Here is a 12,681-nt window from a genome sequence, read left to right as displayed (position 1 = left end):
GTTGACTTGACCACATTTCTGAATCACATCACCCACTTGATGCGCCACAAGCTGGGAAATATGATCATATGATTGATTTTTGTTTCAACAAAATGCACCGCCCACGTAATGGAAAAGCTTCTTATCGGAGTCATTTACTTTTCTTTGGACTTCGGTTAAGAAATATTATTAATAGCGAGTGGAGGTGGAGGAGAGATGTTGGTATTTGGGTTGCCACCACTTTAGTTAATTATATATCGGCTGCTGTGATTAGTATTAAAAGGGATTAGTTTCACGTCTTTTGGAGTCCAACCGCGTAGCGGATTAGTCCTTAATTAAGGAACTAAGATACTTCTCCGCACCTAGCAATGCACTGTTTAAAGGATCAATTGCAATTTTTTCTAGTGCAGTTTTAATCTTTATGCTTCACTCCTTATTAAGTTTATGCCATATAATTTGATATCTTAACTAGTTAAGCATATTATGCCTCCTTTAATGAATGAAATATTTTTGTTGTCACAGTTTTTCCTAAACTGAAAATTATTTTCTCCAACAACAAAACCCAGTTGTTAGTTTAAAACATCAAAAGGTAGAATCTTACTTCTTTTCGTTATCTTATCCAGGGGAGTTATCCAGACGAATAAATATGGTTGCCTCCTTATCCGTCGGCGGGGGCTTATTCGCCAAGGCACCGCCCACGAAGTCAGTCATTAGTCATTTCCCAACATATCAAGTCTCTATATTCGGGAAGGATCTTATTCACATTACACGAAAGAGATGCGAAGCTTTCCAGGTTTCCTTCTGGATACCGAGAGACTTATCCTCTCCAGCAACTTATATCCCTGGTCAATTGAGAAGTCCCAACTACCAATTATTAGTCGGCAGCTCTTCATTCATTAAATCTACGCTGCTCTTCATTCATTAGTTGGCAAATACTCTGTATTAATTAACTATCTGCCCATGATCCGGTGCCATTGGAAAATCTAAGTATGAACTTAGAATAGCAAACGACGGCAGAGACACAAATGGTGATCTCATTGTTGAGTAATCTCAAGTTGTTGGCTCTTAGGTTGCATAATTAAATATCACTTTTTCTTTGACTCACTTGATATATTTTTGTTTTTTTTATTTCTCTTCGGGTTCAGAGTTATACCTGAGTACTTATTATCAGAAAGTTATTCCAACCAGAATCATCCAAGTTATACACCAAAAAGGAAAATTGAAGACAGAGACTTAGGTGGTTAGAGCAAGGTAATTAAGGTGAAAGAGATACTTTATCTGATAACTTTTCACTATCCAAGCTATCAGAGATGGAGCTGTTCTTAATTATTTATCCGATTGCAATTGATAGTAACCTTAACTAAATTGAGTCGTATACTGTTATTTAACTGTACGTACGGTTGCATCTCTCGTGTTTAGTGTTCGGTACCGAGTATCAAGTCAAAAAAATTGTGAGATTTCCAACCGATTGGCCTCCAATTCTTATGCCAGTCCCTTTGTAAAAACTATCAACAAGCGTGTGAGAGGGACTACTAATTGGAACCATTAACTCCTTCCTCGCCCACTGCCCGATTGGTTGGTGAATCCATTGAGGCATTCCATCAAGCATGAGCCAAACAAGACATTCATGGCCTCTTGCAACCATTGGATTTTGAGAAGGCCACGCAGTGTCTTTCTCTAGTGTTTTGGATGGGAGCTGCATGCCACATCAAACACTTGTAAAGTTGTTATCACTCTCCATGCAAGTGGGAAACTTTTGGGCACCATCAGTATCACATGTTCAACCACATTTGTCTACAGTCAACTCATCAAACACCTTTGATGGCTTGATGCCCATCTGACCAATCCAAGACTAAGTCTCGGGGATAAACTTGTTCTGCAAAAGTTAAAAACCATCACATCATATGAACAAGGTCTTTGGCCCAATTGGCACCGACTTTACTGCTGATGTGGATGCGTCCCGATAGTCAAACTTAATCAGTTCATCTAAAAGTAAGAGAAAATTATTTACCTGAGTTCGAACCATTAAGAGTCGACGGTAGTCAATTTATAACGTGTTCGTGAATTAAATTTGTGTCAGATTAGAGACGAGCTCACATAGCTGCGCAGGTAGGCACATGGCCATGATTAGGTTAATTATTGGGGTCAGGCATGGAATTTAACTTATGACCCACTTGGATAACAAGGCAAGTGAGTAAGTGAGTGAGCCATATGGGTGTCCTAGGGATAAGCAGTTCTAATTCAAGTTAGTTTATTCAGTTCATAACATTAACCGTAAACCGTCACTATATATATATATATATATATATATATATATATATATATATATATATATATTATCGTATATGTATCTAGATTCGGATTTTTGTTTATAAATTAAAAAAAAGATTACAAAAAGATTTTGAGGTTTGTTAGTTTAAACTAACAACATGTCGGCATTACAACCATCACCCATGTGTTGCTTAGGGTTTCAGTTAATCTCTGTGGTTAGCCAAGTGGGCACATGGCATCACATGTGCTGAGTTTCATTAAATTTTAGGATTAGAGTTTCATTTATACTTTTAAAGATCGGAGGATTAGATTGCTCGCATCCAACGACTCTGATCGCATCTGTCATCAAGTACAATAGCACGATAAAAATCATCGTGTATATATTATATATAGCCTGCACCACCGAATCCCAATCATGAGAACATGATAGAAAACTATTTCCCCAGCGATGTGGCCCCATGATCATGTGAGATGAGGTCCTGTGGAAATGTAGTATGATGGGACCTCAACAGCCAACCTACTTGATCACCAGATGAAACTACCAACTGCCAATGCCAATGCCAATGCCCACCCCATCTCATTGTAATATATTTATTGCCATAGTCCATCTAATTAGGCTCTGGGGCCACCGCCACCATTGGCAACATACCAACATGGGCCGATAAGAGTATCCAAGGTAGCTTCAAGGAGAGTATCTGTGCATATAATAGGAGTAGGTAGCAGGGAGTATCAATGGCTTACAAAAGGAGAAAGGTCATAGGAATCATGCAGTCCTTGCAAGTGGGGGGAGTATACAGTGAGTGAGAGAGAGAGAGAGAGAGAGAGAGAGAGAGAGAGAGAGAGAGAGAGAGAGAGAGAGAGAGAGAGAGAGAGAGAGAGAGAGAGAGAGAGAGAGAGATAGTTCCTAGGAAAGAACTACATACATATAGAACATGCATGCACGCACAAGTGGACTTCAGTTTTGAAGGCAATGATTGAAGGTTGGATTAATCAATCAAACAAATCGGAAGAGGTACGACTCCTCCATTAGGGGGCTCACATGCATGCATGCAGGGAAGAGGAGGCCAGGAGAATATGCAAGGAATGTGGGCATTTCATATACGATTTTAATAAAGTTATTGGTGGGGTGAGTGAGTCCCACGTACGTTAAAGACCGTGCCAAAAACGAGAAAGAGAAGAGGAGATGGTTTGCATACTGAAAACGGTGGGCTTCGCTTTCTGGTTTAGATAACCCTGCCGATTTCTCCATCACTGATAATTAAGTAGCTTGTCTATTTATGTATATTAAGTAAAAATAATAATAATAATATGAACTTACACATGTCACAAAGATATATTTTAATTTTTTAAAGAAGAGTGAGAGTCAAGTTTGCCGGTGTTCATGATATATTTGTGTACCTTAAACTATACTAAGATTGGAGATCAAAAAACAAAAGTATTTGTTAGGTCAGCCATCACAAACTAGAGATGATTTGCATCATTATTCTCATGTTGGCAGTGTAGTACTGAACGACTAGCTCTTGACAGTCGACATGCATGTCATGTCAGCAATCACTTACCATGTTTGTGATCATCACCGAGATCATGTTCATGATGATGGCATGAGAAGAAGAAAAGATCCGCTGGTTTTGACTCGATCAGCGCCGAGTTGGCAGCGGAGGGTGTTGAAAGTGCTTAGGAAACGGCATGGGAGGAGTGCAAAGAGTATGTATTAAGCTGGACTTCGTTGGAGCTGATGGAGGTTGTGAAGAGGGGATGCTGGATTCTTCATATCACATCAGACATTATAATGTACATAATAAATGTCTTAATTCTCGTTCCCCGTAGAATTGGATTAAAATAAATTATTGTTATATTAACTTGTGCTCTTCTAAAATAAAACTATATTTGATTTGATATAATTTAGATTGATAGAATATATATTAAAAATAAATTAGTTTATATTAGCATGTGATATATATAATTTTGATGAATAATATTTGTATTATAAAATAAGACTATTATAACATTTCGTTGTTATTCTACTCTAATGGGTTATATTTCATAATAAAAAAGCAATCAATTCTATTATAGATATTTATTAAAATGAGGTGTTTATTCTAGTAATAATTATTCTTATGCTTAGTTGTATTTTATAATAAGAGCGTAATAATTATTTTTAATGTGATATTAAATAAAGAAAAAAATAGAAAAAATATATTTTATTTTTTTATAAAATTACTATAAATATCCTTTGATTGATATAAAGTAGGTTAATTGAGTATATATCAAGTATAAATTAGTATGTAAATTTAATAAATAATATTTATATTCTAGAAATAAAATAAACACTGTTGATGTTCTCTTTAAAAGGGTAAAAGAAAATGAGGAAGGATCCAATAATTGATGCTTGTTGCAAGTGGGGTCCTGTCGGCAGTTTGAGTACACAAATATTTTTCAATATTTTTTTTTCTACAACTCTTTATAATATATTTTGAGGCTTTGACCATAACATTTTATTTGGAGCACCGAACTGTAGAAAAAAAAAATAAAAAAAAAATAGAAAAGGTAAGGAGCCAATGATTGCAATTATCTTAATAATAAATTAGTACTTAGTGAAGAAATCACTTCCTTTTTCAACAACCTCTATGTTGCCTTTGTTAGTGGTGTTAAGTGAATGCGAAACATCTTTAAATGACTAAATAAAAGGAACAAAGTAATTCGAAGTAAATTAAATTACCTATTATTCCCCTTGGTATTTCAAAAGTGTTTTTATCTTTTTGTAAATTATCAATTGCTATTGTAATATTAGGATGGATGGTCTTTTAGTCAAAATGCTTATTATGGGCCCAAATGGGCCCAATTTGAGTCAAGACATGGACGAGCCCATGCCCATGTTTGGGCTGGGCTGGCTTTCTAATTGTGGTTGCTAACCATAGATGATTACATTTAAAACCTAATGTTGATCAAAATCCCTATGGAAATCAACCTGCTCCTCTATGTACTGGCTGGACTCCAACCATTGGCAATTGAGTTAAAACTCAATTATGATGGCTATTTTCATCGTATAGGAACGCTGATTCTGATATCTTTCTGGCAAGAGTTTCAATCAAATTAAAAAATACTTGTTTTTTTTTTTTTCTAAAACTTCAAATCGAAACTTGCATATCGAAACTAATTCCCATATCTTGGGACATGATCGACGAAATCAAAATCACATTTATAGAGAAGCTAATTTTACAGCCAACTGACTGACAAATCATTCTAGATTTTGTTCTCGGCTATGTTTTTTTTTGTTGAGAGGCTCAAACTTTGTCCAGTTCATTTTAATTTTGTCTAAAGAAACGATTGACACATTGTAGACATAGAAGTAACATTTTGGGCTTCGTTTAATGGAATTTTTATTTACTTCAAAAGAAGTAATCTTGCAAATTATTTTAGACTGTACGTCTTACGATTGATTAGTTTTTTGAATTTAGCTTTCGCTATTTGCAATTTTGTATTTATTTAATTCGGTTTGACCCTTGCAAAACAAGAATCTTTTTGCAAAAGAGACCAATTATAGTCATCCCGAAAAAGGAAAAAGTTAAAATCTCTTCTTTCTCCTATTATTACCGACGCCTCCTTCTTCTGGCCATGGATAAATCCCTCATCTCTATCTCATCAAAACCCTAATCTCTCCACGCTTTAACTCTTCCTTTCGAAATCGCCATGGATCTCCGCCGCGCTAGTCGCGCGGTGATCGATCCCAAGTTCCGCCAAGTCGGATTCATCACCCCCGGCGGTGGAGCGCCGGCGGTTCCGGACCGGTCCCAATCCGCCCCTCCCGATGCCGTTGCACACTCCCCTCCTAACCCCGACCTCTCCCTATCCGGCAGCTCCCTCTCTCCCGTCATGATCCTCCCGCCTCGGCATGCCTCCGCCGATCTCGCCGCCGTCGTCCGCCCTTCCGATCCCCTCCCCGTCCCGAACCCTAAGCCTACCACTGACATTCACGTCGGTAGCTACAACCCCTCCGAGCCCCTCCTTGCTACGCCCCCGATGACGTCGCCGTCCAACAGGGCAGATGCCAACTCGGAACTCTCCGAGGATGTGTCGTGGATCGGCAGGGGCGGAGGACGTGCGGTTAAGGTTGTGGCGTCGTCCTTTCCTGCAGGAGGCGGTGCTACGCCAAAGAGTAGTTTCACGACTGCATCGGTGCTGAAGACGCTGCCTGGGGTGTCGGGTATGTAGAATATTGCTTGATCGTAGCAAATATGATTTCTTGATTAAATTTACTTCCGGTAGTGAACCCGACTTGGAGGACCTTGGGTTCAATCACTGTGTGAAGAGCCCGGCGGATATCCATGGGGGATTTGGAAGGGGAGAGTTGGGTGGAGGACTTATGGCCTTTAGATGGAGATAAGGAACTATCCATGGGAGTAAGGAGATTGGATTCGACCATTGTGGAAGTGTTATAGCTTATAACTTTCTCGTGATCACTATAAGAGGGATAGTTGAGTATAAGAAACACCATCTGAAGCTACTATTCTTCCTAGATGTTCAATATAAATATGAGTCGTTCATATCTTCTGAAATTAATAAGAATAAGTGATGCCTTTTATTTTTTTCCTTTACATTTCTATTTGAGTTAATGATATGTAAATATGTTTCCACCATATGTCTTGGGTAAGGTATCAAACATATTTTAGTAGCATATGCTCTTTAACATTTACGACTGGTTTATGCTTCTAACAAGTTTTGTCTTGCAGAAACAAGCAACGGAGCTGTCATTGACATGCAAAATGAAGGGGTTGGGATTTCAAAGCCACAAAAACAGAAAACATCAAAAGCTGAAAGGCGTGCCGTTCAAGAAGCCCAACGCGCTGCCAAGGCAGCTGCAAAGGAGGCTGGTAAACCATTTTGCTCCTTTCAGTTGTATAATTTATTAGATTTTCTTCCAAAATTTTCTACAGTAGTTATTCAATACCAGTTCAAGATTCAATCACACAAATTATAAAAAATTTAAAATTCTTTTATTTATAATTTTATTTGAAGTTGATATTGTGAACAAAAACCTGCTCTACTTTGTTTCATTTTGGCCTGATTGATTGATCCTTCTTTTATATAATTATACTAGTTATAATTGAAAAAATATTTTAGTGGAACAAAAGAGGAAGAATCAATCAGACAAAAGAAGAGAAATGAATGAAAGCGAATGTCGTGTCGTGTAGGTTTCCATTTATTTTTACAGGAATTCAACTGAAGCAACATCTATAAGAAGCTCAATACTTCAAGTGGCATTGGATTCTGACATGTTATTTAGTAGTATGTGAACCACTATATTGACATCTAAAATTTAATAATTAGTATGTGAACCACTATATTGACATCTAAAAGTTAATGATTTGTATATTTGACGGTGTTTCATGTGAAGAGCTTCCATGTCTAATTTATGTATCTTAAGTAGATTTAAATCATGAAGGAGAGGCCTACTTAACCTTGCTAGCATTTATTAAGCATGTCTATATTCATAGTTCTTCCATGACAGCTATATTATGATCAAACATGTCAAAACTTTTAAGAATTATTTTTTTATGGTTTATATTGTTACTGTCCTTAAAAAAATTTGACTTATTATTCTAATTTAATTCAGAATATTTTCCAATAAGGTAAAGGTAGGTTGTTTAGCTTTTCTGGGACTATTGGACAAGTAGTCAAGCGAAGTTCGAGATATATCGTCAAGATTCAAGGCTCTTTGAAACCTGCTTAATAGGAGTTGAGACTTAGTTTGCAGGCTGGAAGTGGTTCAATGGTTCTTTGAAACCCATGAAGAATTTGATGCACACCAATTCTCCAAACCAGTTAAGAAATGATGGGTGTACTATCAATAAAAATGATCTTAGCTAGTCAGAAGTGTCATTATTCCTGTTCTTGTATCTCTTTTTTTTTCCACATACTTTACATGTCTATTGAGGAGTGCTAGTCATACATGCTTATTACGATTGAATAAGCCTGTATGTCTGCATTAGATGTTTGTGATGGCCTAGCTTGGAGTAAGATCCTCATCACATACCTGTCTTTATCTGATCATTACTTGTTCCACTGAATCATCTAAATTTGCAACTTCTATTATATTTTTCACAGTGAAGGAATGAACTTCTACTGCTTTGCAGGTATGGTTAATCCAAACATAAAACATACCAAGTTAGTAAAACCTTCTTCACCAAGGAAAGATGGACCTCAAGGTTTTGTTCCAGTTGCATCCTCTGAGAAAAAAATTGTTGACCGCCTACCAGAAAAAGATAGAAAGAAAGACGTTCCTCACCCTCGTATGCAGTTTGATGATATACATCGGGTTGAAAAGGCAAAAAGACGTGCGATAGTTAGCCAATTTGAAGCTAGAAACAGAGTTGAGTTGTTTCGACATTTGCCTCAGTATGTTCATGGGACTCAACTTCCTGATCTGGAGTCAAAGTTTTTCCAACTTGAACCAATGCATCCTTCTGTTTACAAGGTATTTTCCTATCTTTAGTCCTTTACTAAATATTTATTCGGTCATAAAGACGGGCAGTTTTTGAAGTTTGTAGCAGTGAAGACATTCAATGTTTTCATGCAAAAAATAAATGGTTTAACGCAGATAAACATGTTGCCAGAGTAAATAGGAATTAGTTAGAAATGATTTTGTTTGAGTTTTCACAGCCTTGAACATGGCATGCTTGATGAAAATCTTCAAAGCTAACACCTAGGAAGATGTATTACATTTTATTTGTAAATGCAGATAATTTTGTATTACATGTCAGCATGTGGGTTATGGACATAACTGCCAGTTTTACACTGCTAATACTATCTTTTGACTACCTTCAATATCTAGGGTTCAAGTTGGTGCTTCAACCTAATCATTCTTCTCTTCCTTGTCATGTAGGTTTGTATAGTTTGGTTGGGACATCAGCTTCACACTGCAATGTTTTGATCATATAATAATTATCAATTACATTGCTACGGTTGTTGGAAAGATAACGTAAATGTATTCCTTAGCCTTCTTATAAGAGAATGTAGTACTAGTGTAACTTTATTTATAATATTGTAGATATTTATTGATTTGTGCTATTTTCTGATGTGCACCTGGAAATGGTTAATATATGTATGTGTGCCAATACCCAATATAGTTTTTGAGAAACCTTTATATGGTTCTACATATGCCCCCCCTTAAATGGTTGGATGACTGCTCTAGAATATGTATACATGGCTTGTGATTTGTGTGATTGCTAGGGTAAACCAGTTCCCTGATCTATGTGATAAATGGTCCCATATCTGTTGCTGCTATAGATAAGCAAACTTCACGGAATATGCGTCTACTTGGCTCCTAATAGCTGTTTGTTTTGCCATATCAACTCTTACGCAAGTTTTCTTTTTCTGTTCTTTTAGGTGGGGCTTCAATATTTGTCAGGAAATATTTCTGGTGGCAATGCACGTTGCATAGCAATGCTTCTTGCATTTCAGGAGGCAATCAAAGACTACTCTGTGCCTCCTCGAAAGGCTCTTGTTCGAGATTTGACTGCAAAAATCAGTAGTTATGTCTCATTTCTGATTGAGTGTAGGCCTCTTTCAATCAGCATGGGAAATGCTATCAGGTTTTTGAAGAATAGGATTGCGAAGTTGCCCCATACTCTGTCAGAGTCAGAAGCAAAATCTTGTCTTCAATCTGATATCGATCGTTTTATAGCAGAGAAAATAGTTTTAGCAGATAAGGTAATAGTTAGGCATGCTGTTACAAAGATTAGAGATGGTGATGTTTTACTCACCTATGCATCATCATCTGTTGTTGAGATGATATTAACATATGCTCATGAGCTTGGTAAAAAGTTCCGTGTTGTTGTTGTTGATTCTCGTCCAAAGCTTGAAGGTCAGGTATTACTTCATAGGCTGGTCGCAAAGGGTCTTGACTGTACATATACACATATAAATGCCATCTCATACATCATGTGTGAAGTCACGCGAGTTTTTCTTGGAGCCTCATCAGTCTTATCAAATGGAGCAGTCTACTCTAGAGTTGGAACAGCTTCTGTAGCTATGGTTGCACATGCGTTTCAAGTTCCTGTCCTGATATGCTGTGAGGCATATAAGTTTCATGAGAGGGTGCAGCTGGATTCTATATGCTCTAATGAACTTGGTATGCCCATTGTGCTATTTATACTTGATATAGAGTTTATTTCTGAAGCAACTTCTGGGTCTCTTTCTCATTATTCTATTCCTTTTCTTAAACCAGGTGATCCAGATGTCATTGCAAAGGTTCCTGGTCGAAAAGATTTGAATCATCTGGATGATTGGGCAGACAGTGATAACCTCCAACTTCTAAATCTTACGTATGTATCCTTATATCAGATATACAGGGACTTAATATTTAGTTGCATTATCCTCTTGATACTGATCAACTTTTCATTTTTTTTTTTTTTTTCTCTATATCAGATACGATGCAACCCCTTCTGACTATGTGTCAATGATTATCACAGATTATGGAATGGTAAGTGATTTTTTTCTAAAATTTGAGTTTCTTTTAATTTATTTGACCAAGCAAATTAGAACTGAGAAGCAAAAATGTCTTAAGCATCTGCAATAAGTTAGTTGGATTTCACTTACTATAGATTGCAAATACATGTGCAGAATAATTTGCTTGTGTGCTCACTGCCCAGTACCTTAAGCAATTCTGCTGTTTAAACCCAGCATTTTTTATTCTCCCTCTCTTTCCCTCTTTCCTTAACTGTAACACGATTGATTTGCTACAGATCCTGTTGTTTAATGGCCGTCATTTTGGATTATCAACTCCTTTTGAGTCGTAGTGAAATATTTATTTGAATATATAGGAATGTCATGCTGCTGATCCTTTTAATTGCTCATGGAATTTAATTGTTTATATCCTCTTGTATTTGTGAGTTTCAACTCTACTGTTGCTTTTTTGGCAAAGGAAATGATTGTCCTTGTAGGTAGTGTTCACTGAGGATTTTAAGTCTTTTTATGGTTTGTATGGTGTTATTTGATTGGTTTGTTTAGTCTTGTTGTTAAATGGCTTGTCGATCTATCATATTTGCATATCTGAAGCTTGGAATTAGTCATCATACAGAATATCTATGCACTTCCATTATTTTTAAAGATCTATTTAATTACGCATAGTCACATGTTATCTCACTCTGCCCACAATTACTGCAGATCCCACCTACAAGTGTACCAGTAATTGTGCGAGAATACCGAAGAGAACACTTGTGGATATAAGCTTCCTTTCCATCTCTATGACCAATTTTGTTACTGCAGCTCCCACCTACAAGTGTAACAGTCATTGTGCAAGACTACCAAAGAGAATACTTGTGGATATAGCTTCCTTTTCCATTGCTGATATAAAGCTTGCGGCATCTCTTAATTTGAAGTATGATGGTTTTGTTTATCTTTTTACCCTGATGGTTTTCCCATGCAGTTTGGTTAGTTCTTCTGGCGTAACTACTCTGAAGAGTAGCCTTCACATTTGTCTTTTTCCAGGAATAATGATCCATCATCGTTAAGTTGCTGGTGATTTGTGTTTGTTGACATGATTCTGTGAAGAGTGCAATACTTTGCCTCTCCGGGTGATTGTGTGGATGCTGATGTTCTACTGTACTATGAGATTTTTTGTACTATTATTGAGATAACAGTATACTCCAACCACTGGGTTTAGCTTGGTGACTTATTATTTTCTGTGTTGGAGATGCAATCATGAAATTGTTATTTCCTTTACTCAAATGTCTCAGTTAAGAGTGCATAACTTGGTTTCTATAGTTACTTCTAGGGATGCTGCTACTCTGCTGCAGAATTTGTCTCACTGAAGAGTGCATAAGTTTGTTTACTCTTGTGTTATTTACTGCGTTGTTTAGTATTGTGTAGCCTTTACTCAAGGCTAATTTTGTTCAGTTTTGACTTGAAAATTGTATTGTATTTGTTTGAAACAGTTGTATGTATATTCCGAGAGCTGCTAGTTTCTACAGCAGCATATCGTTTTATCTCCTTAAAAAGAAAGGATTGGGACACTACAATTGTCCATCCGCATTGTTTCTTAGTTTCATATACGTACCTGTTCTTGATGTGGCCGACTTCCTAATGCTTATTGATTATGCACCGGCTTCTAACCACAGTTCACTATACTACAGGTCTCATCAATTTGCAGCCTTTTCTTTCTTTGCTGAACTCATTGGTATGAACTTTCTGATCAATTGCATTGTTCTCAACAGATATTCTCTCCTACAAATGGTATATTCTGGGGGAAATAAATCAGTCGATAGACACTAGGGTGAGATTATGTTGTCTCATGTCTGGCAAAGCTTATATTTTTTGAGAAATCTGGGTAACTTGCTTCCTAAGCTCAAAGAATTGTGCACTGATATCTAGTACAATTGCAGGTAAAAGTACATGGCACATTGCAAATTATATATTAGTTAGAGAGAGTAC

At 36.9% G+C, this 12,681-nt stretch overlaps 1 protein-coding gene across 2 annotated transcripts; it reads left to right on the top strand.

The window, feature by feature from the left end:
• Positions 1 to 5,796: 5,796 nt before the first annotated feature.
• On the top strand, positions 5,797 to 11,973 carry LOC140796858 (uncharacterized). Of its 2 annotated transcripts, XR_012110545.1 has the most exons (8): positions 5,797 to 6,454; positions 6,981 to 7,121; positions 8,385 to 8,725; positions 9,637 to 10,381; positions 10,478 to 10,574; positions 10,678 to 10,732; positions 11,416 to 11,629; positions 11,740 to 11,973. XR_012110545.1 is itself a non-coding variant. In XM_073150005.1 (7 exons), the coding sequence occupies exons 1-7, from the start codon at positions 5,941 to 5,943 to the stop codon at positions 11,476 to 11,478; spliced, it is 1,956 nt and encodes a 651-aa protein (XP_073006106.1). In that variant the 5' UTR covers positions 5,797 to 5,940; the 3' UTR covers positions 11,479 to 11,973. The 2 variants fall into 2 exon arrangements, 1 of the variants encoding a protein (XP_073006106.1); XM_073150005.1 differs by having other exon boundaries at positions 11,416 to 11,973.
• Positions 11,974 to 12,681: the final 708 nt, after the last annotated feature.

The sequence above is a fragment of the Typha latifolia genome, chromosome 10 (assembly GCF_019914945.1).
Source record: "Typha latifolia isolate L0001 chromosome 10, TyphaL0001v2, whole genome shotgun sequence".
NCBI classification, from domain to species: domain Eukaryota; kingdom Viridiplantae; phylum Streptophyta; class Magnoliopsida; order Poales; family Typhaceae; genus Typha; species Typha latifolia.
Note: the sequence above shows the minus strand (reverse complement) of the source record. Positions and strands in the feature narration are given on the sequence as shown.

What these genes read in the sequence shown, in the direction of transcription:
- LOC140796858 (XM_073150005.1), top strand. Translation starts at nt 5,941, where the DNA reads ATGGATCTCCGCCGCGCTAGTCGCGCGGTGATCGATCCCAAGTTCCGC. An exon ending in TGCATCCTTCTGTTTACAAG is followed by an intron (nt 8,726 to 9,636) that starts GTATTTTCCTAT and finishes CTGTTCTTTTAG; the next exon opens with GTGGGGCTTCAATATTTGTC. An exon ending in TATATGCTCTAATGAACTTG is followed by an intron (nt 10,382 to 10,477) that starts GTATGCCCATTG and finishes TTCTTAAACCAG; the next exon opens with GTGATCCAGATGTCATTGCA.